The sequence below is a fragment of the Salmo salar genome, chromosome ssa06 (assembly GCF_905237065.1).
Source record: "Salmo salar chromosome ssa06, Ssal_v3.1, whole genome shotgun sequence".
NCBI classification, from domain to species: domain Eukaryota; kingdom Metazoa; phylum Chordata; class Actinopteri; order Salmoniformes; family Salmonidae; genus Salmo; species Salmo salar.
Genome location: NC_059447.1, coordinates 93,509,080 through 93,536,591, shown reverse-complemented (window position 1 = coordinate 93,536,591; position 27,512 = coordinate 93,509,080). Strand labels below are relative to the sequence as shown.

Sequence of the window (27,512 nt, the reverse complement as noted above, 5' to 3'; positions counted from 1 at the left end):
AAGAGGGAGAGAGGGGGTTGGAGAGGAGAAAGCAGGGGAGAGAGGGGGGTGGAGAGGAGAGAGGGGGTTGAGAGAGGGGGTTAGAGAGGAGAAAGCAGGGGAGAGAAGGGGATTGGAGAGGAGAAAGCAGGGGAGAGAGGGGGTGGAGAGGAGAGAGGGGGGTTAGAGAGGGGGTTAGAGAGGGGGTTAGAGAGGGGAAAGCAGGGGAGAGAGGGGGTGGAGAGGAGAAAGCAGGGGAGAGAGGGGGTTGGAGAGGAGAGAGGGGGTTAGAGAGGGGGGTTGAGAGAGGAGAGAGGGGGTTAGAGAGGGGGTTAGAGAGGGAGGGTTAGAGAGGAGAAAGCAGGGAGAGAGGGGGTTAGAGAGGAGAGAGGGGGTTAGAGAGGGGGTTAGAGAGGAGAAAGCAGTGGAGAGAGGGGGTGAGAGGAGAGGGGGTTAGAGAGGAGAAAGCAGGGGAGAGAGGGGGTTGGAGAGGAGAGAGGGGGTTAGAGAGGGGGTTAGAGAGGAGAAAGCAGGGGAGAGAGGGGGATGGGAGAGGAGAGAGGGGGTTAGAGAGGAGAAAGGGGGAGAGGAGAAGGGACATTTTGACGGTGTGAAAAGGCAGATGACAGATCTTTCTGTATCATTTTAAATAGACATTTATCTGTAAACAACTTCAGAGTGGAACTGTAGCTGACTTGGTGTACACCCCAAATGGCACCCTATTCCCTTATAGTGCACTACTTTAGACCAGAGCCCTATGGCAGCCTATTCCCTATATAGTGCACTACTTTAGATCAGGGCTCTATGGCACCCTATTCCCTTATAGTGCACTACTTTAGACCAGAGCCCTATGGCAGCCTATTCACTATATAGTGCACTACTTTAGACCAGAGCCCTATGGCACACTATTCCCTATATAGTGCATAAAACTACTAATAAAACTACTGCTACAACTACTAATAAAACTACTAATACTACTAATAAAACTACTAATAAAACTACTAATACTACTAATAAAACTACTAATAAAACTACTAATACTACTACTAATAATACTACTAATAAAACTAATAAAACTACTAATAAGAGGTTGTGGGTGTGTGTGTGTGTGTTTTGGAGAGGTTGTGGGTGTGTGTGTGTTTTGGAGAGGTTGTGGGTGGGTGTGTGTGTGTGTTTTGGAGAGGTTGTGGGTGTGTGTGTGTGTGTGTGTTTTGGAGAGGTTGTGGGTGTGTGTGTGTTTTGGAGAGGTTGTGGGTGTGTGTGTGTGTGTGTGTGTGTGTGTGTGTTTTGGAGAGGTTGTGGGTGTGTGTGTGTTTTGGAGAGGTTGTGGGTGGGTGTGTGTTTTGGAGAGGTTGTGGGTGGGTGTGTGTGTGTGTGTTTTGGAGAGGTTGTGGGTGTGTGTGTGTTTTGGAGAGGTTGTGTGTGTGTGTGTGTGTGTGTGTGTGTGTGTGTGTGTGGTGTGTGTGTGTGTGTTTTGGAGAGGTTGTGGTGGTGTGTGTGTGTGTGTTTTGGAGAGGTTGTGGGTGTGTGTGTGTTTTGGTTGTGGTGTGTGTGTGTGTGTGTGTGTGTGTGTGTGTGTTTTGGAGAGGTTGTGGGTGTGTGTGTGTTTTGGAGAGGTTGTGGGTGTGTGTGTGTTTTGGAGAGGTTGTGGGTGGGTGTGTGTGTGTGTGTGTGTGTTTTGGAGAGGTTGTGGGTGTGTGTGTGTGTTTGGAGAGGTTGTGTGTGTGTGTGTGTGTGTGTGTGTGTGTGTGTGTGTGGAGAGGTTGTGGGTGTGTGTGTGTTTTGGAGAGGTTGTGGGTGTGTGTGTGTGTGTGTGTGTGTGTGTTTGTGAGGTTGTGGGTGTGTGTGTGTTTGGAGAGGTTGTGGGTGGGTGTGTGTGTGTGTTTGGAGAGGTTGTGGGTGTGTGTGTGTGTGTGTGTTTTGGAGAGGTTGTGGGTGGAGGGGTGTGTGTGTGTGTGTTTTGGAGAGGTTGTGGGTGGGTGTGTGTGTGTGTGTGTGTTTGGAGAGGTTGTGGGTGTGTGTGTGTTTTGGAGAGGTTGTGGGTGGGTGTGTGTTTTGGAGAGGTTGTGGGTGGGTGTGTGTGTGTGTGTTTTGGAGAGGTTGTGGGTGTGTGTGTGTGTGTGTTTTGGAGAGGTTGTGGTGTGTGTGTGTGTGTGTGTGTGTGTGTGGTGTGTGTGTGTGTGTGTGTTTTGGAGAGGTTGTGGGTGGGTGTGTGTGTGTGTTTTGGAGAGGTTGTGGGTGGGTGTGTGTGTGTGTTTTGGAGAGGTTGTGGGTGGGTGTGTGTGTGTGTGTTTTGGAGAGGTTGTGGGTGGGTGTGTGTGTGTGTGTGTGTGTGTGTGTGTGTGTGTGTGTGTGTGTGTGTGTGTGTGTGTGTGTTTTGGAGAGGTTGTGGGTGTGTGTGTGTGTGTGTGTTTTGGAGAGGTTGTGGGTGGGTGTGTGTGTGTGTGTTTTGGAGAGGTTGTGGGCATGGTCTTCATCTCCTCCAGGGACAGACCGACTGCTCCTCGCTCCTCATGAGTTCCTCCTTCACGAGGGTTCAGCTCCATCTGCAGATCGTGGGTTGCCTCTTCAACCTGGCTCACAGCACAGCACATCTGTTGTATCTGAGCTGCCAGCTGGTTGCCGGTCCGTGGGTCTGGTTGCTGGAGATCTCTGTGTTGTTGAGCCAGGCTGTCTTTCAGAGCATTAACTCTGGGGGTGGAAATGAGGAGAAGCACCCCGTTGTCCTTTCTGATGTTGACACATCTTCACGGGATTCAGTCCTTCCTGTTCCTCTTCTCCCTCCACGGTGATGTGCCTGGCCGTGCAGACGCCACCCTTCCTGGTATAGGGCAGGGCAGCAGAGTTCCTTCCTGGTATAGGGCAGGGCGGCAGAGTTCCTTCCTGGTATAGGGCAGGGCGGCAGAGTTCCTTCCTGGTATAGGGCAGGGCAGCAGAGTTCCTTCCTGGTATAGGGCAGGGGCGGCAGAGTTCCTTCCTGGTATAGGGTAGGGCGGCAGAGTTCCTTCCTGGTATAGGGCAGGGCTGCAGAGTTCCTTCCTGGTATAGGGAAGGGCAGCAGAGTTCCTTCCTGGTATAGGGAAGGGCAGCAGAGTTCCTTCCTGGTATAGGGCAGGGCAGCAGAGTTCCTTCCTGGTATAGGGCAGGGCGGCAGAGTTCCTTCCTGGTATAGGGCAGGGCGGCAGAGTTCCTTCCTGGTATAGGGCAGGGCGGCAGAGTTCCTTCCTGGTATAGGGCAGGGCAGCAGAGTTCCTTCCTGGTATAGGGCAGGGCAGCAGAGTTCCTTCCTGGTATAGGGCAGGGCGGCAGAGTTCCTTCCTGGTATAGGGCAGGGCAGCAGAGTTCCTTCCTGGTATAGGGCAGGGCGGCAGAGTTCCTTCCTGGTATAGGGCAGGGCAGCAGAGTTCCTTCCTGGTATAGGGCAGGGCAGCAGAGTTCCTTCCTGGTATAGGGCAGGGCAGCAGAGTTCCTTCCTGGTATAGGGCAGGGCAGCAGAGTTCCTTCCTGGTATAGGGCAGGGCGGCAGAGTTCCTTCCTGGTATAGGGCAGGGCAGCAGAGTTCCTTCCTGGTATAGGGAAGGGCAGCAGAGTTCCTTCCTGGTATAGGGCAGGGCAGCAGAGTTCCTTCCTGGTATAGGGCAGGGCGGCAGAGTTCCTTCCTGGTATAGGGCAGGGCAGCAGAGTTCCTTCCTGGTATAGGGCAGGGCGGCAGAGTTCCTTCCTGGTATAGGGCAGGGCAGCAGAGTTCCTTCCTGGTATAGGGCAGGGCAGCAGAGTTCCTTCCTGGTATAGGGCAGGGCAGCAGAGTTCCTTCCTGGTATAGGGCAGGGCAGCAGAGTTCCTTCCTGGTATAGGGAAGGGCAGCAGAGTTCCTTCCTGGTATAGGGCAGGGCGGCAGAGTTCCTTCCTGGTATAGGGCAGGGCAGCAGAGTTCCTTCCTGGTATAGGGCAGGGCAGCAGAGTTCCTTCCTGGTATAGGGCAGGGCAGCAGAGTTCCTTCCTGGTATAGGGCAGGGCAGCAGAGTTCCTTCCTGGTATAGGGCAGGGCAGCAGAGTTCCTTCCTGGTATAGGGAAGGGCAGCAGAGTTCCTTCCTGGTATAGGGCAGGGCAGCAGAGTTCCTTCCTGGTATAGGGAAGGGCAGCAGAGTTCCTTCCTGGTATAGGGCAGGGCAGCAGAGTTCCTTCCTGGTATAGGGCAGGGCAGCAGAGTTCCTTCCTGGTATAGGGCAGGGCAGCAGTGACAGCAGAGTGCCAGACTGCAGGTCCACTGAAGTCATAAATCATCTCTGGCTTGTCCCTCAGGGTTCTCTCTTTGAATTGTTTCAATATCCTTAGATCTATATCCATTTCAACCCCAATAGTTTTAATTTTCCAAAAGCTGCACCTGGGCGTGAATGTTTTGGTCCTTCATTAAGACATTAGCTTGTGTTCCAAGCTTGTTTTTTTTGTTTTTTTAAATGTATTTTGCTAACGCTAATAGCACGTTAGCTTCTTGTTATTTCAGAGGTCTTCTGTGGTTAACGGTTTAATGACAACTATTGTTTTTCTAATTATGTTAACAAATTAACAACAAAACAAAAAAAATCTGCATTTTAAATATCTTTTTCGAGAGCTCACGTTGCTTGCTGCCAGTTACCAAGTTGCCTAGCAACTGACGTGCATAGCTACACACCAGTATATATATTGATAAAACTGGAGAAATCTAATGTGGAGGATAGATTTAACTCACTAATGGAAGAAACGTCAGTTAATCGCAGTCGAGTCATATTGACAAAGTTGTTGTGAAGACGGAGAGAGAGCCATGTCTGTTATCAAAACATGGTCTGTCATTTTTTTTTTTGGACACAGATCAACTGTACCAGTTGTTCAGGCTGTGGTCTTGTCCCGTCTTGATTACTGACTGGTAATATGGTCAGGTACAGTACAGACCGAGCAACGCTGCGGGTGAGTCTGAACAGAGCAGCAACGCCTTGCCCTTCACAAACAAACAGAACAAACAACAACATGCACGATAGTCTTTGAGCATAGAGCACGGTGTTTACAACGCCAGGGTTGTGGGTTCGATTCCCACAGGGGGACCAGTACGGAGAGAAAATTGTATGAAATGTATGCATTCACTACTGTAAGTCGCTCTGGATAAGAGCGTCTGCTAAAATGACAAAAAATGTATAATGTAAAGTTTGTAAAAATGTTTTAAAGACACATTTGACTGTTGAAAACACCTAACCAATTGTATAATGAATTTGCGTACACTTCAAAACCAGACAGACATCGCCGACCAGAAACACCACTAAGGGCTTCTTCACTGTACCCAGACCACAGACAGACTTAATACATGTGTCACACAGTTATGTATAGACCCACGTCACCAAGGAATGCTCTGCCACCAGAGGTAACTCACGCAAAAAAAGAAAGTTTAGCTTTAAAAAAACAACATTAAAAGAAAACATTGTATTTCACAGCTTCTCTCTTTCTAATGCTCTGATTTAACTGTATTTAACAATATGCACATATGAATAGAGTGTAAATATTATTATTTTTTGTCTCTTGGTGTCTTTCCCATACATAACTCTTATTTTATTCACAGATTGGTTGAAATGTTTTAAATTGAATGTTCTTCTCCATTACTGTTCTGTACTTTGTCATGTATTTGTACGTCTTGTGTGGGACCCCAGGAAGAGTAGCTGCTGCATGTTCAGTAGTTAATGGGACCCCAGGAAGAGTAGCTGCTGCATGTTCAGTAGTTAATGTGGACCCCAGGAAGAGTAGCTGCTGTATGTTCAGTAGTTAATGAAGCCCAGGAAGAGTAGCTGCTGCATGTTCAGTAGTTAATGAACCCCAGGAAGAGTAGCTGCTGCATGTTCAGTAGTTAATGAACCCCAGGAAGAGTAGCTGCTGCATGTTCAGTAGTTAATGTGGACCCCAGGAAGAGTAGCTGCTGCATGTTCAGTAGTTAATGAACCCCAGGAAGAGTAGCTGCTGCATGTTCAGTAGTTAATGGACCCCAGGAAGAGTAGCTGCTGCATGTTCAGTAGTTAATGGACCCCAGGAAGAGTAGCTGCTGCATGTTCAGTAGTTAATGAACCCCAGGAAGAGTAGCTGCTGCATGTTCAGTAGTTAATGAACCCCAGGAAGAGTAGCTGCTGCATGTCCAGTAGTTAATGAACCCCAGGAAGAGTAGCTGCTGCATGTTCAGTAGTTAATGAACCCCAGGAAGAGTAGCTGCTGCATGTTCAGTAGTTAATGGACCCCAGGAAGAGTAGCTGCTGCATGTTCAGTAGTTAATGAACCCCAGGAAGAGTAGCTGCTGCATGTCCAGTAGCTAATGGACCCCAGGAAGAGTAGCTGCTGCATGTCCAGTAGTTAATGAACCCCAGGAAGAGTAGCTGCTGCATGTTCAGTAGTTAATGGACCCCAGGAAGAGTAGCTGCTGCATGTTCAGTAGTTAATGGACCCCAGGAAGAGTAGCTGCTGCATATTCAGTAGTTAATGGACCCCAGGAAGAGTAGCTGCTGCATATTCAGTAGTTAATGAACCCCAGGAAGAGTAGCTGCTGCATGTTCAGTATCTAATGAACCCCAGGAAGAGTAGCTGCTGCATGTCCAGTAGTTAATGGACCCCAGGAAGAGTAGCTGCTGCATATTCAGTAGTTAATGAACCCCAGGAAGAGTAGCTGCTGCATATTCAGTAGTTAATGAACCCCAGGAAGAGTAGCTGCTGCATATTCAGTAGTTAATGGACCTCAGGAAGAGTAGCTGCTGCATGTTCAGTATCTAATGAACCCCAGGAAGAGTAGCTGCTGCATGTTCAGTAGTTAATGGACCCCAGGAAGAGTAGCTGCTGCATGTTCAGTAGTTAATGAACCCCAGGAAGAGTAGCTGCTGCATGTTCAGTAGTTAATGAACCCCAGGAAGAGTAGCTGCTGCATGTTCAGTAGTTAATGGACCCCAGGAAGAGTAGCTGCTGCATGTTCAGTAGTTAATGAACCCCAGGAAGAGTAGCTGCTGCATGTTCAGTAGTTAATGGACCCCAGGAAGAGTAGCTGCTGCATGTCCAGTAGTTAATGGACCCCAGGAAGAGTAGCTGCTGCATGTACAGTAGTTAATGAACCCCAGGAAGAGTAGCTGCTGCATGTTCAGTAGTTAATGAACCCCAGGAAGAGTAGCTGCTGCATGTTCAGTAGTTAATGAACCCCAGGAAGAGTAGCTGCTGCATGTTCAGTAGTTAATGAACCCCAGGAAGAGTAGCTGCTGCATGTTCAGTAGTTAATGGACCCCAGGAAGAGTAGCTGCTGCATGTTCAGTAGTTAATGAACCCCAGGAAGAGTAGCTGCTGCATGTTCAGTAGTTAATGAACCCCAGGAAGAGTAGCTGCTGCATGTTCAGTAGTTAATGAACCCCAGGAAGAGTAGCTGCTGCATATTCAGTAGTTAATGAACCCCAGGAAGAGTAGCTGCTGCATGTTCAGTAGTTAATGAACCCCAGGAAGAGTAGCTGCTGCATGTTCAGTAGTTAATGGACCCCAGGAAGAGTAGCTGCTGCATGTCCAGTAGTTAATGAACCCCAGGAAGAGTAGCTGCTGCATGTTCAGTAGTTAATGAACCCCAGGAAGAGTAGCTGCTGCATATTCAGTAGTTAATGGACCCCAGGAAGAGTAGCTGCTGCATGTTCAGTAGTTAATGAACCCCAGGAAGAGTAGCTGCTGCATGTCCAGTAGTTAATGAACCCCAGGAAGAGTAGCTGCTGCATGTTCAGTAGTTAATGAACCCCAGGAAGAGTAGCTGCTGCATATTCAGTAGTTAATGGACCCCAGGAAGAGTAGCTGCTGCATGTTCAGTAGTTAATGAACCCCAGGAAGAGTAGCTGCTGCATGTTCAGTAGTTAATGAACCCAGGAAGAGTAGCTGCTGCATGTCCAGTAGTTAATGGACCCCAGGAAGAGTAGCTGCTGCATGTTCAGCAGTTAAAGGGGATCCTAATCAACTTAACTCAGCATCATCCCCACCATTATTATCATAATTCTCGTCACCACCACCATCATCACCATCACCATAATGACCAGCACTACCATCATCATCATCACATCCTCACCTGATTGACTGCTTGCGGAGAGAACGTTATGTCATCCAGGAAGTGGACAGCATCAGCAGGAAGCAGTCTGTCCAAGTATTTAGCGCAGGTGTCATAGGCGTGGAGGAAATCCTGTTCTGTCTGGGGGGGTCTCTTTAAAACCTTTAGAAAAGAGGGTACATGTTGTTAGGGCGCGCTAGCTGACAGGTTGCTGGGCGCGCTAGCTGACAGGTTGCTGGGCGCGCTAGCTGACAGGTTGCTGGGCGCGCTAGCTGACAGGTTGCTGGGCGCGCTAGCTGACAGGTTGCTGGGCGCGCTAGCTGACAGGTTGCTGGGCGCGCTAGCTGACAGGTTGCTGGGCGCGCTAGCTGACAGGTTGCTGGGCGCGCTAGCTGACAGGTTGCTGGGCGCGCTAGCTGACAGGTTGCTGGGCGCGCTAGCTGACAGGTTGCTGGGCGCGCTAGCTGACAGGTTGCTGGGCGCGCTAGCTGACAGGTTGCTGGGCGCGCTAGCTGACAGGTTGCTGGGCGCGCTAGCTGACAGGTTGCTGGGCGCGCTAGCTGACAGGTTGCTGGGCGTGCTAGCTGACAGGTTGATGGGCGTGCTAGCTGACAGGTTGTTAGGCGCGCTAGCTGACAGGTTGCTGGGCGCGCTAGCTGACAGGTTGCTGGGCGTGCTAGCTGACAGGGTGCTAGGCGCGCTAGCTGACAGGTTACTAGGCGTGCTAGCTGTAGCATAACTCTAGATTTCTTACATACATCTTATTAGTTGGAAGAAAGAGTCCACACATTAAATATCCAACACACAGTATATCTGATTATTATGTGGAACACAACACCATTTAAGATAGAAATTTGTTTAAACTTTAAAATGTGTAGCCTGGTCTAGATTGAGTTGTTTACACACTACCGGTCAAAAGTTTGGACACACCTACTCATTCAAGGGTTTTTCTTTATTTTTACTATTTTCAACATTGTAGAATAACAGTGAAGACATCAAAACTATGAAATAACACACATGGAATCATGTAGTAACCAAAAAAGTATTAAACAAATCAAAATAGATTTTAGATTCTTCAAAGTAGCCACCCTTTGCCTTGATGACAACTTTGCACAGTCTTGGCATTCTCTCAACCAGCTTCATGAGGTAATCACCTGGAATGCATTTCAATTAACAGGTGTGCCTTGTTAAAAGTTAATTTGTGGAATTTCTTTCCTTCTTAATGTATTTCAGCCAATCAGTTGTGTTGTGACAAGGTAGGGGTGGTATACAGAAGATAGCCCTATTTGGTAAAAGACCAAGTCCATATTATGGCAAGAACAGCTCAAATAAGCAAAGAGAAATGACAGTCCATCATTACTTTAACACTTGTGTTGTCTTAAGGGTCAAAAATGACGGCCCACTATATTTAACAGCAGCGAAAAAAAATGACTTTTCCTAGTGACCCCAACATTAGAAAAAGTGAAACATCGCCTTTGTTCATATTTCCATGAAAACTGTTCACCACCAGGGTACAAAGATAGTCTTAGGGTCATTTTTGACCCGGCAGTTAAAATTATTTACACACCACAAAAACACACACACACAGACACACACACACACAATGAGAAATTGAGATTGTGTGCTACTGATTGAACTCAGCCAGTAGCTCCTGAAGAGGAAGCTCACCATGGGTTGGCACAGATAGAAAGAACAAGCCTGAGCTGCCCCCTGCACTCCTCACAACAAGGGGGAGAGAGGCCTTTTCATCAAAGTTTGCCTTCACCCCCCCCCCCCACCATCACTCTAGTTTCTTACCTCCCAAAGAGGAACAAGAATCCTCCTGAGTACACTGCACAAAACGGCTGAGATCAGTGATGGTGAGGACAGGAAGCCAGCCAACATCCTGGACTACAACCACAACAAAGGAGGTGTAGACAACCTGGACAAGGTGATTGGAACTTACAGCTGCAGGAGGATGACTGCCCCGCTGGTCCCTGGTCATCTTCCATAACATCATTGATATGTCCTCATACAATGCCTTCGTGATGTGGAACAAGATCAACCCTACCTGGATGCCTGATAAGCAGAACAAGAAGGAGGGTGTTCCTGGAGCAGCTGGGAAAGGCCCTTGTAACCCCACACATTCAAAGAAGGGAGCACTTCCCCCCCCTGCACAGCAGCCTCTGCAGCGCTTGTGAAAGCTGTTCAGGGGGCTGAATATTGTCCTGATCCACCTGAGGCTGTAGCTGGGGGCAGGCAAGAGGAGGAGATGCAAATTCTGGCCCCTTCCAAAGAAGGACTGTAAAGCAAATACTATGTGCTGCACATGTGAGAAATACATCTGCAAAGTCCATGCAGATACACTTGCATACTGTCCTACATGTGATAATTAGAGTTGATTGATTTCTGTTCTATTATCTTATTCTTATATATTGTTGTTGTTTATACACCTTGTGGGTGGGGGGGCAATGGTTATAACAATGGGAGAAGACTAGTGTTTGGTTTGAATTCCTCATATATAAGAATATATATAAGAATATATTTCACTGTTGCCAAAAAAGTTCAAGACTTATTTCTTCTCTTCAATAAAACGCATTCAAAACTACTTTCTGCACATTTCTGCTACTTTCTTAGGCTATACAAGTGCTAAAAAGTTTATGTTTACACCTATGCAGTACCTGTAGCAATACTAATAATACACCTCTAGTATAGAAAACAATTATGACAGGTGTGTTGTAATAAAAAACGAGTGGTGTCCACTGATTAAATGCATTATCTTTCTGCATTGCGAAGAGGAAAAACCCAGATATTCACAAAGTTTGTGATGAAGGACAGGTTGTTTCTTCATGGAAAATAGATTTGGGGTTTAAAATTCAATTAAGCTGCTTTATTTTAGGGGTTTAGCGAAGGTGGGGTAATTTTTTACCCTTAGGAACATTTCATTAACTTTTAAAGTTCTGTCGCAAAAAAAACATCAAGCGCTATGATGAAACTGGCTCTCATGAGGACCGCCACAGGAAAGGAAGACCCAGAGTTACCTCTGCTGCAGAGGATAAGTTAATTAGATTTACCAGTCTCAGAAACTGCAGCCCAAATAAAAGCTTCACAGAGTTCTAGTAACAGACACATCTCAACATCAACTGTTCAGAGGAGACTGAGTGAATCAGGCCTTCATGCTGCAAAGAAACCACTACTAAAGGACACCAATAAGATGAGGAGACTTGCTTGGGCCAAGAAACACGAGCAATGGACATTAGACAGGTGGAAATCTGTCCTTTGTTCTGATGAGTTCAAATTTGAGATTTTTGGTTCCAAACACTGTGTCTTTGTGAGATGCAGAGTAGGTGAACGGATGATCTCTGCATGTGTGGTTCCCACCGTGAAGCATGGAGGAGGTGGTGTGATGGTGCTTTGCTGGTGACACTGTCTGTGATTTATTTAGAATTCAAGGCACACTTAACCAGCATGGCTACCACAGCATTCTGCAGCGATACGCCATCCCATCTGGTTTGGGCATAGTGGGACTATCATTTGTTTTTCAACAGGACTATGACCCAACACACCTCCAGGCTGTTTAAGGGCTATTTAACCATGAAGGAGAGTGATGGAGTGCTGCATCAGATGACCTGGAATCCACAATCAACACTTTTTTGGTTACTACATGATTCCATATGTGTTATTTCATAGTTTTGATGTCTTCACTATTAATCTACAATGTAGAAAATAGTAAAAATAAAGAAAAAAACCCTTGAATGAGTAGGTGTGTCCAAACTTCCTCTACTCGGCTTCTATTCAAATCTGAAATATGAATAAAATATTTAATCTACTGATCAAACGATACAGGTGTTTCACTAACGACATCATTTCCTCTAACTTGTTATAAACAAGTGACATTTGTACCACTTTTTCCCCCAAAAAAGTCAACAACAAAAAAAAATAGAGCACATAAAATCTTCCTCTGCTTTTCAAAATCAGGACCCAGAATTATACGCTACTAATCTAACAATACAGAAACTTTTACAGCATTTTAGACAAAAAAAACTCAAGACATCTTGGTCTTTTCTACTATTCAAATCTGAAATCTGAATATAATTTTCTGCGACCAATAAAAGGTTAGAGCTGTTTGTCGGAATTTAGAGCGGCGTTAATTTTAGCAGCTATTTTGTAGTTTATCACATTTTTATTGTTTCATCCATCGTTAGTTTTAAGTTTTTATCATTCAACTAAAACTCTGGACAATTTTAGTGCATTTTTCTCTCTCTAATAAATACTGACTATTTAGGCTACCTCTAACTTCCAGCACATCCAGATAGCTTCGGCCAACTAGGCCTACTATCCCCGCGTATACCTTAGCTAGCAACATTGATATTGAGGCAGATTGTAAATAATGCCGGCCATAATTAACCATATATGCAGTGACTTCAGAAAGTATTCATACACCTTTGACTTATTCCACATTTACAGCCTGAATTCAAAATGGATTTACATAGATATTTATTTCTTCACCCACCAACACACAATGCGCGAAAATCAAAGTGAACAATATATTTTTTTAATGTTCGCACATTTATTTAACATTTTAATTTACATCAGTATTCACACCCCTGAGTCAATACATGTTAGAATCACCTTTGGCAGCGATTACAGCTGTGAGTCTTTCTGGGTACGTCTCTAAGAGCGATTACAGCTGTGAGTCTTTCTGGGTAAGTCTCTAAGAGCTGTGAGTCTTTCTGGGTAAGTCTCTAAGAGCTGTGAGTCTTTCTGGGTAAGTCTCTAAGAGCGATTACAGCTGAGAGTCTTTCTGGGTAAGTCTCTAAGAGCTTTGCACACCTTGATTTAAGTCAAAACTGTAACTCGGCCACTCAGGAACATTCAACATTGTCTTGGTAAACAACTCCAGTGTATATTTGGCCTTGTGTTTTAGGTTATTGTCCTGCTGGAAGGTGAATTAATCTCCCAGTGTAGATTTGGCCTTGTGTTTTAGGTTATTGTCCTGCTGAAAGGTGAATTAATCTCCCAGTGTATATTTGGCCTTGTGTTTTAGGTCATTGTCCTGCTGAAAGGTGAATTCATCTCCCAGTGTCTGTTGGAAAGCAGACTGAACCAGGTTTTCCTCGAGGATTTGGCCAAAGCTTAGCTCTATTTTGTTTCTTTTTTTTATCCTAAATAACTCCCTAGTCCTTGCCGATGACAAGCATAACATGATGCAGCCACCACTATGCTTGAAAATATGAAAAGTGGTACTCAGTGATGTGCTGTGTTGGATTTGCCCCGAACTTAACGCTTTGCATTCAGGGCAAAAAAGTTAATTTCTCTGCCACATTTCTTACAGTTTTACTTTAGTGTTTTGCTGTAAACAGGATGCATGTTTTGGAATATTTTTATTCTGTACAAGCTTCCTTCTTTTCACTCTGTCAATTAGGTTAGTATTGTGGAGTAACTACAATGTTGTTGATCCATCCTCAGTTCTCTTCTATCACAGCCATTAAACTCTGTAACTGTTTTAAAGTCCCCATTGGACTCATGATGAAATCCCTGAGTGGTTTCCTTCCTCTCCGGCAACTGAGTTAGGAAGGACGCCTGTATTTGTGTAGTGACTGGGAGTATTGATACACCATCCAAAGTGTAATTAATAACTTCACCATGCTCAAAGGGATATTCAATGTCTGCTTTTTTATATTTACCCATCTACCAATATGTGCCCTTCTTTGCAAGGCATATGCATTTGTGTTTGAAATGTACTGCTCGGCTGAAGGACTTTGCAGACAGCTGTATGTGTGTGGTACAGAGATGAGGTAGTCAAAGTATTGCAACTTATTGTGACTTAAGCACATTTTAACTTACTTTTGCTTACCATAAAAAAGGTGTTGAATACCTAGACTCATGACATTTCAGCTTTTCATTTTATATTAACTTGTAAAAATGTCTAAAAACATAATTCCACTTTGACATTATGGGGTATTGTATGTCAGCCAGTGACACAAAATCTCAATATAACATTTTAAATTCCGGCTGTAACGCAACAAAATATGGAACTAGTCAAGAGGTGAGAATACGTTCTGGAGGGACTGCAGGCGAATAAAACTACAGGTTAAACAATTTACAGCTCTGATCTGCCGAGCAGACCGACAGACAGACAGACCACCAGCAGGCTGACAGACAGACCACCAGCAGGCTGGCAGACAGACCACCAGCAGGCTGACAGACAGACCACCAGCAGGCTGGCAGACAGACCACCAGCTGACAGACAGACAGACAGACCACCAGCAGGCAGGCTGGCAGACAGACCACCAGCAGGCTGACAGACAGACCACCAGCAGGCTGGCAGACAGACCACCAGCAGGCTGACAGACAGACCACCAGCAGGCTGGCAGACAGACCACCAGCGACAGACAGACAGACAGACCACCAGCAGACAGACAGACAGACAGACCACCAGCAGGCAGACAGACAGACAGACCACCAGCAGGCTGGCAGACAGACCACCAGCAGGCTGGCAGACAGACCACCAGCAGGCTGGCAGACAGACCACCAGCAGGCTGACAGACAGACCACCAGCAGGCTGGCAGACAGACCACCAGCAGGCTGACAGACAGACCACCAGCAGGCTGACAGACAGACCACCAGCAGGCTGGCAGACAGACCACCAGCAGGCTGGCAGGCAGACAGACAGACCACCAGCAGGCTGACAGACAGACCACCAGCAGGCAGGCAGACAGACCACCAGCAGGCTGACAGACAGACCACCAGCAGGCTGGCAGACAGACCACCAGCAGGCTGACAGACAGACCACCAGCAGGCTGACAGACAGACCACCAGCAGGCTGACAGACAGACAGACAGACCACCAGCAGGCTGGCAGACCGACAGACAGACCACCAGCAGGCTGGCAGACAGACCACCAGCAGGCTGACAGACAGACAGACCACCAGCAGGCTGACAGACAGACCACCAGCAGCAGGTTGTCTTTCTGAACTACAACTATATTTAAAATGACCTAGAATGCATTCCAAAGGGAAACAAGGTGCCATAGACATGCAACCAGGTGAGGGGAGTTCCTTACTGAGACCTAGACAACCAGGTGAGGAGAGGTCCTTACTGAGACCTGGACAACCAGGTGAGGGGAGGTCCTTACTGAGACCTAGACAACCAGGTGAGGGGAGGTCCTTACTGAGACCTGGACAACCAGGTGAGGAGAGTTCCTTACTGAGACCTAGACAACCAGGTGAGGGGAGTTCCTTACTGAGACCTAGACAACCAGGTGAGGGGAGTTCCTTACTGAGACCTAGACAACCAGGTGAGGAGAGGTCCTTACTGAGACCTGGACAACCAGGTGAGGGGAGGTCCTTACTGAGACCTAGACAACCAGGTGAGGGGAGGTCCTTACTGAGACCTGGACAACCAGGTGAGGAGAGTTCCTTACTGAGACCTAGACAACCAGGTGAGGGGAGTTCCTTACTGAGACCTAGACAACCAGGTGAGGGGAGTTCCTTACTGAGACCTAGACAACCAGGTGAGGAGAGTTCCTTACTGAGACCTAGACAACCAGGTGAGGAGAGTTCCTTACTGAGACCTAGACAACCAGGTGAGGAGAGTTCCTTACTGAGACCTAGACAACCAGGTGAGGAGAGGTCCTTACTGAGACCTAGACAACCAGGTGAGGAGAGTTCCTTACTGAGACCTAGACAACCAGGTGAGGAGAGGTCCTTACTGAGACCTAGACAACCAGGTGAGGGGAGACCTAGACAACCAGGTGAGGGGAGTTCCTTACTGAGACCTAGACAACCAGGTGAGGGGAGTTCCTTACTGAGACCTAGACAACCAGGTGAGGAGAGGTCCTTACTGAGACCTGGACAACCAGGTGAGGGGAGGTCCTTACTGAGACCTAGACAACCAGGTGAGGGGAGGTCCTTACTGAGACCTGGACAACCAGGTGAGGAGAGTTCCTTACTGAGACCTAGACAACCAGGTGAGGGGAGTTCCTTACTGAGACCTAGACAACCAGGTGAGGGGAGTTCCTTACTGAGACCTAGACAACCAGGTGAGGAGAGTTCCTTACTGAGACCTAGACAACCAGGTGAGGAGAGTTCCTTACTGAGACCTAGACAACCAGGTGAGGAGAGTTCCTTACTGAGACCTAGACAACCAGGTGAGGAGAGGTCCTTACTGAGACCTAGACAACCAGGTGAGGAGAGTTCCTTACTGAGACCTAGACAACCAGGTGAGGAGAGGTCCTTACTGAGACCTAGACAACCAGGTGAGGGGAGACCTAGACAACCAGGTGAGGGGAGTTCCTTACTGAGACCTAGACAACCAGGTGAGGGGAGTTCCTTACTGAGACCTAGACAACCAGGTGAGGGGAGTTCCTTACTGAGACCTAGACAACCAGGTGAGGGGAGTTCCTTACTGAGACCTAGACAACCAGGTGAGGAGAGTTCCTTACTGAGACCTAGACAACCAGGTGAGGAGAGTTCCTTACTGAGACCTAGACAACCAGGTGAGGAGAGTTCCTTACTGAGACCTAGACAACCAGGTGAGGGGAGTTCCTTACTGAGACCTAGACAACCAGGTGAGGAGAGTTCCTTACTGAGACCTAGACAACCAGGTGAGGGGAGGTCCTTACTGAGACCTAGACAACCAGGTGAGGGGAGACCTAGACAACCAGGTGAGGAGAGTTCCTTACTGAGACCTAGACAACCAGGTGAGGAGAGTTCCTTACTGAGACCTAGACAACCAGGTGAGGGGAGGTCCTTACTGAGACCTAGACAACCAGGTGAGGGGAACCGAACGGTGAGGGGTTCGAGACCTAGACAACCAGGTGAGGGGAGGTCCTTACTGAGACCTGGACAACCAGGTGAGGGGAGGTCCTTACTGAGACCTAGACAACCAGGTGAGGGGAGACCTAGACAACCAGGTGAGGAGAGTTCCTTACTGAGACCTAGACAACCAGGTGAGGGGAGTTCCTTACTGAGACCTAGACAACCAGGTGAGGGGAGACCTAGACAACCAGGTGAGGGGAGTTCCTTACTGAGACCTAGACAACCAGGTGAGGGGAGACCTGGACAACCAGGTGAGGGGAGGTCCTTACTGAGACCTGGACAACCAGGTGAGGGGAGGTCCTTACTGAGCCCTAGACAACCAGGTGAGGGGAGTTCCTTACTGAGACCTAGACAACCAGGTGAGGGGAGTTCCTTACTGAGACCTAGACAACCAGGTGAGGGGAGTTCCTTACTGAGACCTAGACAACCAGGTGAGGGGAGTTCCTTACTGAGACCTAGACAACCAGGTGAGGAGAGTTCCTTACTGAGACCTAGACAACCAGGTGAGGGGAGACCTAGACAACCAGGTGAGGAGAGTTCCTTACTGAGACCTAGACAACCAGGTGAGGGGAGTTCCTTACTGAGACCTGGACAACCAGGTGAGGGGAGGTCCTTACTGAGACCTAGACAACCAGGTGAGGAGAGTTCCTTACAGTGACCTGGACAACCAGGTGAGGGGAGACCTAGACAACCAGGTGAGGGGAGTTCCTTACTGAGACCTAGACAACCAGGTGAGGGGGAGTTCCTTACTGAGACCTAGACAACCAGGTGAGGGGAGTTCCTTACTGAGACCTAGACAACCAGGTGAGGGGAGGTCCTTACTGAGACCTAGACAACCAGGTGAGGGGAGTTCCTTACTGAGACCTAGACAACCAGGTGAGGAGAGTTCCTTACTGAGACCTAGACAACCAGGTGAGGGGAGTTCCTTACTGAGACCTAGACAACCAGGTGAGGGGAGTTCCTTACTGACACCTAGACAACCAGGTGAGGGGAGGTCCTTACTGAGACCTAGACAACCAGGTGAGGGGAGACCTAGACAACCAGGTGAGGAGAGTTCCTTACTGAGACCTAGACAACCAGGTGAGGGGAGTTCCTTACTGAGACCTAGACAACCAGGTGAGGGGAGTTCCTTACTGAGACCTAGACAACCAGGTGAGGGGAGACCTAGACAACCAGGTGAGGAGAGTTCCTTACAGTGACCTGGACAACCAGGTGAGGAGAGGTCCTTACTGAGACCTGGACAACCAGGTGAGGGGAGTTCCTTACTGAGACCTAGACAACCAGGTGAGGAGAGTTCCTTACTGAGACCTAGACAACCAGGTGATGGGAGGTCCTTACTGAGACCTAGACAACCAGGTGAGGGGAGTTCCTTACTGAGACCTAGACAACCAGGTGAGGAGAGTTCCTTACTGAGACCTAGACAACCATGTGAGGGGAGTTCCTTACTGAGACCTAGACAACCAGGTGATGGGAGGTCCTTACTGAGACCTAGACAACCAGGTGAGGAGAGTTCCTTACTGAGACCTAGACAACCAGGTGAGGGGAGACCTAGACAACCAGGTGAGGAGAGTTCCTTACAGTGACCTGGACAACCAGGTGAGGAGAGTTCCTTACTGAGACCTAGACAACCAGGTGAGGGGAGATCCTTACTGAGACCTAGACAACCAGGTGAGGGGAGATCCTTACTAATTAGTGACCTTAATTGATCAATCAAGAAGCAGCGAGCGAAAAACCCGCTGGCACCTCGGCAGACGGAGTTTAACAGATGTAGTTTAATGTTTAATAAAACGGCAAACCCAACGCCGCAACATTCTGGCTGACCCCTACTTAGAAAGCTAAACAATCAGATATTGTATAATCCGTATCCTTTTTTTGAACGATAAACATTTACAATTTGCATAAATGAATATGTGTCGGAAAAGGAAACCATAGGAATATAGAGGTAGCTAATCAAAATGGTCCTGCTACTCTGACAACTAAGTTACAACATTAAAACCTTCAGGCTACGCTAACTTCAAATTCTCTAAAAGGAGAGACCTAGACAACCAGGTGACTAAGTTACAACATTAAAACCTTCAGGCTACGCTAACTTCAAATTCTCTAAAAGGAGAGACCTAGACAACCAGGTGACTAAGTTACAACATTAAAACCTTCAGGCTACGCTAACTTCAAATTCTCTAAAAGGAGAGACCTAGACAACCAGGTGACTAAGTTACAACATTAAAACCTTCCTAGCCAGGTAGATTAATAAATACCTGTGGGTCTATCCTCCAGAACACCTTCCCTAGCCAGGTAGATTAATAAATACCTGTGGGTCTATCCTCCAGAACACCTTCCCTAGCCAGGTAGATTAATAAATACCTGTGGGTCTATCCTCCAGAACACCTTCCCTAGCCAGGTAGATTAATAAATACCTGTGGGTCTATCCTCCAGAACACCTTCCCTAGCCAGGTAGATTAATAAATACCTGTGGGTCTATCCTCCAGAACACCTTCCCTAGCCAGGTAGATTAATAAATACCTGTGGGTCTATCCTCCAGAACACCTTCCCTAGCCAGGTAGATTAATAAATACCTGTGGGTCTATCCTCCAGAACACCTTCCCTAGCCAGGTAGATTAATAAATACCTGTGGGTCTACCCTCCAGAACACCTTCCCTAGCCAGGTAGATTAATAAATACCTGTGGGTCTATCCTCCAGAACACCTTCCCTAGCCAGGTAGATGAATAAATACCTGTGGGTCTATCCTCCAGAACACCTTCCCTAGCCAGGTAGATTAATAAATACCTGTGGGTCTATCCTCCAGAACACCTTCCCTAGCCAGGTAGATTAATAAATACCTGTGGGTCTCCCCTCCAGAACACCTTCCCTAGCCAGGTAGATTAATAAATACCTGTGGGTCTATCCTCCAGAACACCTTCCCTAGCCAGGTAGATTAATAAATACCTGTGGGTCTATCCTCCAGAACACCTTCCCTAGCCAGGTAGATTAATAAATACCTGTGGGTCTATCCTCCAGAACACCTTCCCTAGCCAGGTAGATTAATAAATACCTGTGGGTCTATCCTCCAGAACACCTTCCCTAGCCAGGTAGATTAATAAATACCTGTGGGTCTATCCTCCAGAACACCTTCCCTAGCCAGGTAGATTAATAAATACCTGTGGGTCTATCCTCCAGAACACCTTCCCTAGCCAGGTAGATTAATAAATACCTGTGGGTCTATCCTCCAGAACACCTTCCCTAGCCAGGTAGATTAATAAATACCTGTGGGTCTATCCTCCAGAACACCTTCCCTAGCCAGGTAGATTAATAAATACCTGTGGGTCTCCTCTCCAGAACAGCTTCCTTAGCCAGGTAGATTAATAAATACCTGTGGGTCTATCCTCCAGAACACCTTCCCTAGCCAGGTAGATTAATAAATACCTGTGGGTCTATCCTCCAGAACACCTTCCCTAGCCAGGTAGATTAATAAATACCTGTGGGTCTATCCTCCAGAACACCTTCCCTAGCCAGGTAGATTAATAAATACCTGTGGGTCTATCCTCCAGAACACCTTCCCTAGCCAGGTAGATTAATAAATACCTGTGGGTCTATCCTCCAGAACACCTTCCCTAGCCAGGTAGATTAATAAATACCTGTGGGTCTATCCTCCAGAACACCTTCCCTAGCCAGGTAGATTAATAAATACCTGTGGGTCTATCCTCCAGAACACCTTCCCTAGCCAGGTAGATTAATAAATACCTGTGGGTCTATCCTCCAGAACACCTTCCCTAGCCAGGTAGATTAATAAATACCTGTGGGTCTCCCCTCCAGAACAGCTTCCCTAGCCAGGTAGATTAATAAATACCTGTGGGTCTATCCTCCAGAACACCTTCCCTAGCCAGGTAGATTAATAAATACCTGTGGGTCTATCCTCCAGAACACATTCCCTAGCCAGGTAGATTAATAAATACCTGTGGGTCTATCCTCCAGAACACCTTCCCTAGCCAGGTAGATTAATAAATACCTGTGGGTCTATCCTCCAGAACACCTTCCCTAGCCAGGTAGATTAATAAATACCTGTGGGTCTCCCCTCCAGAACACCTTCCCTAGCCAGGTAGATTAATAAATACCTGTGGGTCTATCCTCCAGAACACCTTCCCTAGCCAGGTAGATTAATAAATACCTGTGGGTCTATCCTCCAGAACACCTTCCCTAGCCAGGTAGATTAATAAATACCTGTGGGTCTATCCTCCAGAACACCTTCCCTAGCCAGGTAGATTAATAAATACCTGTGGGTCTATCCTCCAGAACACCTTCCCTAGCCAGGTAGATTAATAAATACCTGTGGGTCTATCCTCCAGAACACCTTCCCTAGCCAGGTAGATTAATAAATACCTGTGGGTCTATCCTCCAGAACACCTTCCCTAGCCAGGTAGATTAATAAATACCTGTGGGTCTATCCTCCAGAACACCTTCCCTAGCCAGGTAGATTAATAAATACCTGTGGGTCTATCCTCCAGAACACCTTCCCTAGCCAGGTAGATGAATAAATACCTGTGGGTCTCCCCTCCAGAACACCTTCCCTAGCCAGGTAGATTAATAAATACCTGTGGGTCTATCCTCCAGAACACCTTCCCTAGCCAGGTAGATTAATAAATACCTGTGGGTCTATCCTCCAGAACACCTTCCCTAGCCAGGTAGATTAATAAATACCTGTGGGTCTATCCTCCAGAACACCTTCCCTAGCCAGGTAGATTAATAAATACCTGTGGGTCTCCCCTCCAGAACACCTTCCCTAGCCAGGTAGATTAATAAATACCTGTGGGTCTACCCTCCAGAACACCTTCCCTAGCCAGGTAGATTAATAAATACCTGTGGGTCTATCCTCCAGAACACCTTCCCTAGCCAGGTAGATTAATAAATACCTGTGGGTCTATCCTCCAGAACACCTTCCCTAGCCAGGTAGATTAATAAATACCTGTGGGTCTATCCTCCAGAACACCTTCCCTAGCCAGGTAGATTAATAAATACCTGTGGGTCTATCCTCCAGAACACCTTCCCTAGCCAGGTAGATTAATAAATACCTGTGGGTCTATCCTCCAGAACACCTTCCCTAGCCAGGTAGATTAATAAATACCTGTGGGTCTATCCTCCAGAACACCTTCCCTAGCCAGGTAGATTAATAAATACCTGTGGGTCTCCCCTCCAGAACACCTTCCCTAGCCAGGTAGATTAATAAATACCTGTGGGTCTCCCCTCCAGAACACCTTCCCTAGCCAGGTAGATTAATAAATACCTGTGGGTCTATCCTCCAGAACACCTTCCCTAGCCAGGTAGATTAATAAATACCTGTGGGTCTCCCCTCCAGAACACCTTCCCTAGCCAGGTAGATTAATAAATACCTGTGGGTCTATCCTCCAGAACACCTTCCCTAGCCAGGTAGATTAATAAATACCTGTGGGTCTATCCTCCAGAACACCTTCCCTAGCCAGGTAGATTAATAAATACCTGTGGGTCTCCTCTCCAGAACAGCTTCCTTAGCCAGGTTGCGTGCACTGCGCTAGCAGAAACCACACCCCCTCCAGGGCGAGGGAGCCGATTGGCCAGTTTGGAGATGGACAGGACATTCTGACTGGTTAGAACAGGTTCCAGAGCGGCCAGGGGGTCCGACACCTCATCGGTCATTTTACGGTAGTCCAGCCCTGAGGGAACAGATATATATAACGTTATATTATATATATACCATAACAGAAGGAACAGTTATCTAACGTACATATAAAGTTAAAATTACATATATAAATATATATATATACACTACCACGCAAAAGTTTGGGGTCACGTAGAAATGTCCTTGTTTTTGAAAGAAAAGCAAAAAAATGTTGTCCATTAAAATAACGTCAAATTGATCAGAAATATAGTGTTGACATTGTTAATGTTGTAAATGACTATTGTAGCTGGAAAACGACAGAGTTTTTAATGAAATATCTACATAGGCGTTCAGAGGCCCATTATCAGCAACCATCACTCCTGTGTTCCAATGGCACGTTGTGTTAGCTAATCCAAGTTTATCATTTTAAAAGGCTAATTGATCATTAGAAAACCCTTTTGCGATTATGTTAGCACAGCTGAAAACTGTAGTTCTGATTAAAGAAGCAATAAAACTGGCCTTCTTTAGACTAGATGAGTATCTGGAGCATCAGCATTTATGGGTTCGATTACAGGCTCAAAATGGCCAGAAACAATGAACTTTCTTCTGAAACTTGTCAGTCTATTCTCGTACAACGCTGTGTACTACTCCCTTCACAGAACAGTACAAACTGGCTTTAACCAGAATAGAAAGAGGAGTGGGAGGCCCCGGTGCACAACTGAGCAAGAGGACAAGTACATTAGAGTGTCTAGCTTGAGAAACAGACACCTCACAAGTCCTCAACTGGCAGCTTCGTTAAATAGTACCCACAAAACACCAGTCTCAACGTCAACAGTGAAGATGCGACTCCGGGATGCTGGCCTTCTAGGCAGAGTTGTAATGAAAAAGTCATATCTCAGACTGGGCAATAAAAAGAACAGATTAAGATGGGCAAAAGAACACAGACACTGGACAGAGGAACTCTGCCTAGAAGGCCAGCATCCCGGAGTCGCATCTTCACTGTTGACGTTGAGACTGGTGTTTTGTGGGTACTATTTAATGAAGCTGCCAGTTGAGGACATGTGAGAGGCATCTGTTTCTGCCTATAGGAAGGGAGGAGAAGAATGGAGGTGTGATCTGATTTGCCAAAGGGAGGGCGGGGGAGGGCCTTGTAGCCGTCCTGGAAGGGGGAGTAGCAATGATCAATAATTATTGATGAGCGAATAGCCCAGGTGATGTGTTTAATAAAGACAATCTGAGGAAAACGCTTTGTAAAGTCCACAGCTACAATATATGCAGCCTCAGGATAGGCGATTTCCAGTTAGCGGAGGAAGAGGAAGCGGAGGACCAAGCCGACACAGTGAAATAATGAATCAAAAATATATATATTTAACCTTTATTTAACCAGGAAAAGCCCATTGAGACCCACAGTATCTTTATCAAGGGAGACCTGGATAAGAAGTCAGCAACAATCAATACATTACATCATTCAAACATACAACAATACAACAACATGATCCAGCATAAAAAAAGCATTTACACTCCTCCGTAACAGAGTCTCCCATCAATATTTTAAATTCATTCAGGGGCACTAACATATCTAGATGAAGCATGGCTTGTAGACTGTTCCATGCCTCTGGTGCACAAGAAGAGAAGGCAGTCTTCACTAATACTGTGAATGTCCTGGGGACTTGAAGTAGCAGCCACCCAGCAGGCCGGGTATGGTAACATAGCAACCACCCAGCAGGCCGGGTATGGTAACATAGCAACCACCCAGCAGGCCGGGTATGGTAACATAGCAACCACCCAGCAGGCCGGGTATGGTAACATAGCAACCACCCAGCAGACCGGGTATGGTAACATAGCAACCACCCAGCAGGCCGGGTATGGTAACATAGCAACCACCCAGCAGACCGGGTATGGTAACATAGCAACCACCCAGCAGACCGGGTATGGTAACATAGCAACCACCCAGCAGGCCGGGTATGGTAACATAGCAACCACCCAGCAGGCCGGGTATGGTAACATAGCAACCACCCAGCAGACCGGGTTTTGTAACATAGCAACCACCTAACAGACCGGGTATGCTAACATAGCAACCACCCAGCAGACCGGGTATTGTAACATAGCAACCACCTAACAGACCGGGTATGGTAACATAGCAACCACCTAACAGACCGGGTATTGTAACATAGCAACCACCCAGCAGACCGGGTATTGTAACATAGCAACCCATAGCAGACCGGGTATGGTAACATAGCAACCACCTAGCAGACCGGGTATTGTAACATAGCAACCACCTAGCAGACCGGGTATTGTAACATAGCAACCACCCAGCAGACCGGGTATTGTAACATAGCAACCACCTAACAGACCGGGTATGGTAACATAGCAACCACCTAGCAGACCGGGTATGGTAACATAGCAACCACCCAGCAGACCGGGTATGGTAACATAGCAACCAGCTAGCAGACCAGGTATGGTAACATAGCAACCACCTAACACACCAGGGTATGGTCACATAGCAACCACCTAGCAGACCGGGTATGGTAACATAGCAACCACCTAGCAGACCGGGTATGGTAACATAGCAACCACCTAGCAGACCGGGTATGGTAACATAGCAACCACCAACGACCGGGTATGGAACGTAGCAACCACCTAGCAGACCGGGTATGTAACGTAGCAACCACCTAGCAGACCGGGTATGGTAACGTAGCAACCACCTAGCAGACCAGGTATGGTAACATAGCAACCACCTAGCAGACCGGGTATGGTAACGTAGCAACCACCTAGCAGACCAGGTATGGTAACATAGCAACCACCTAGCAGACCGGGTATGGTAACGTAGCAACCACCCAGCAGACGGGTATGGTAACATAGCAATTAGACCAGGTATGGTAACTGTTGGTGGTGAAGGAGACCAGACTACAGAGGTAAAGAGGGAGTTTACCCAAAAGGCCTTTGTAGATGAACACATACAAATGTATCTTTCTGCGCATGTAAATATATATATATATATATATATATATATATATATATATATATATATATATATAGAGTGAGGTCCTACCTACCATTTGGTGAGTGACTCTGCATTTGTAATAAAGCTCAAGGATGCCTAGATTAACAGAGTCCAGTCTCTATAAGACAGAGGAGGCTGTATGATAAACATAGTCCAGTCTCTGGTAGACAGAGGAGGCTGTATGATAAACATAGTCCAGTCTCTATAAGACAGAGGAGGCTGTATGATAAACAGAGTCCAGTCTCTGGTAGACAGAGGAGGCTGTATGATAAACAGAGTCCAGTCTCTGGTAGACAGAGGAGGCTGTATGATAAACAGAGTCCAGTCTCTGTAAGACAGAGGAGGCTGTATGATAAACAGAGTCCAGTCTCTATAAGACAGAGGAGGCTGTATGATAAACAGAGTCCAGTCTCTATAAGACAGAGGAGGCTGTATGATAAACAGAGTCCAGTCTCTATAAGACAGAGGAGGCTGTATGATAAACAGAGTCCAGTCTCTGGTAGACAGAGGAGGCTGTATGATAAACAGAGTCCAGCCTCTGGTAGACAGAGGAGGCTGCATGATAAACAGAGTCCAGTCTCTGGTAGACAGAGGAGGCTGTATGATAAACAGAGTCCAGCCTCTGGTAGACAGAGGAGGCTGTATGATAAACAGAGTCCAGTCTCTATAAGACAGAGGAGGCTGTATGATAAACAGAGTCCAGTCTCTATAAGACAGAGGAGGCTGTATGATAAACAGAGTCCAGTCTCTAAGACAGAGGAGGCTGTATGATAAACAGAGTCCAGTCTCTGGTAGACAGAGGAGGCTGTATGATAAACAGAGTCCAGTCTCTATAAGACAGAGGAGGCTGTATGATAAACAGAGTCCAGTCTCTGTAAGACAGAGGAGGCTGTATGATAAACAGAGTCCAGTCTCTATAAGACAGAGGAGGCTGTATGATAAACAGAGTCCAGTCTCTATAAGACAGAGGAGGCTGTATGATAAACAGAGTCCAGTCTCTATAAGACAGAGGAGGCTGCATGATAAACAGAGTCCAGTCTCTGGTAGACAGAGGAGGCTGTATGATAAACAGAGTCCAGTCTCTGGTAGACAGAGGAGGCTGTATGATAAACAGAGTCCAGTCTCTGGTAGACAGAGGAGGCTGTATGATAAACAGAGTCCAGTCTCTGGTAGACAGAGGAGGCTGTATGATAAACAGAGTCCAGTCTCTGGTAGACAGAGGAGGCTGTATGATAAACAGAGTCCAGTCTCTATAAGACAGAGGAGGCTGTATGATAATCAGAGTCCAGTCTCTGGTAGACAGAGGAGGCTGTATGATAAACAGAGTCCAGTCTCTGGTAGACAGAGGAGGCTGTATGATAAACAGAGTCCAGTCTCTGGTAGACAGAGGAGGCTGTATGATAAACAGAGTCCAGTCTCTGGTAGACAGAGGAGGCTGCATGATAAACAGAGTCCAGTCTCTGGTAGACAGAGGAGGCTGTATGATAAACAGAGTCCAGTCTCTGTAAGACAGAGGAGGCTGTATGATAAACAGAGTCCAGTCTCTAGAAGACAGAGGAGGCTGTATGATAAACAGAGTCCAGTCTCTGTAAGACAGAGGAGGCTGTATGATAAACAGAGTCCAGTCTCTGGTAGACAGAGGAGGCTGTATGATAAACAGAGTCCAGTCTCTATAAGACAGAGGAGGCTGTATGATAAACAGAGTCCAGTCTCTATAAGACAGAGGAGGCTGTATGATAAACAGAGTCCAGTCTCTATAAGACAGAGGAGGCTGTATGATTAACAGAGTCCAGTCTCTGGTAGACAGAGGAGGCTGTATGATAAACAGAGTCCAGTCTCTGGTAGACAGAGGAGGCTGTATGATAAACAGAGTCCAGTCTCTGGTAGACAGAGGAGGCTGTATGATAAACAGAGTCCAGTCTCTGGTAGACAGAGGAGGCTGTATGATAAACAGAGTCCAGTCTCTATAAGACAGAGGAGGCTGTTCTAGCCATAAGTGGGAAGAAAGCCTTATTACGAAAATAAAAACCCAA

The 27,512-nt window shown here is 47.0% G+C and overlaps 1 protein-coding gene across 1 annotated transcript in view; it reads right to left on the bottom strand.

Moving 5' to 3' along the window:
- The window catches only part of nbas (NBAS subunit of NRZ tethering complex), a 307,080-nt gene that overhangs the window by 80,342 nt on the left and 199,226 nt on the right, over positions 1-27,512 (bottom strand). The window contains exons 45-46 of the mRNA XM_045721215.1: positions 22,337-22,530; positions 8,070-8,210 (exon numbers count right to left, since the gene is read on the bottom strand). Of these exons, the coding sequence (XP_045577171.1) occupies positions 8,070-8,210; positions 22,337-22,530 (335 nt within the window). The remainder of the gene's footprint in view (positions 1-8,069; positions 8,211-22,336; positions 22,531-27,512) is intronic.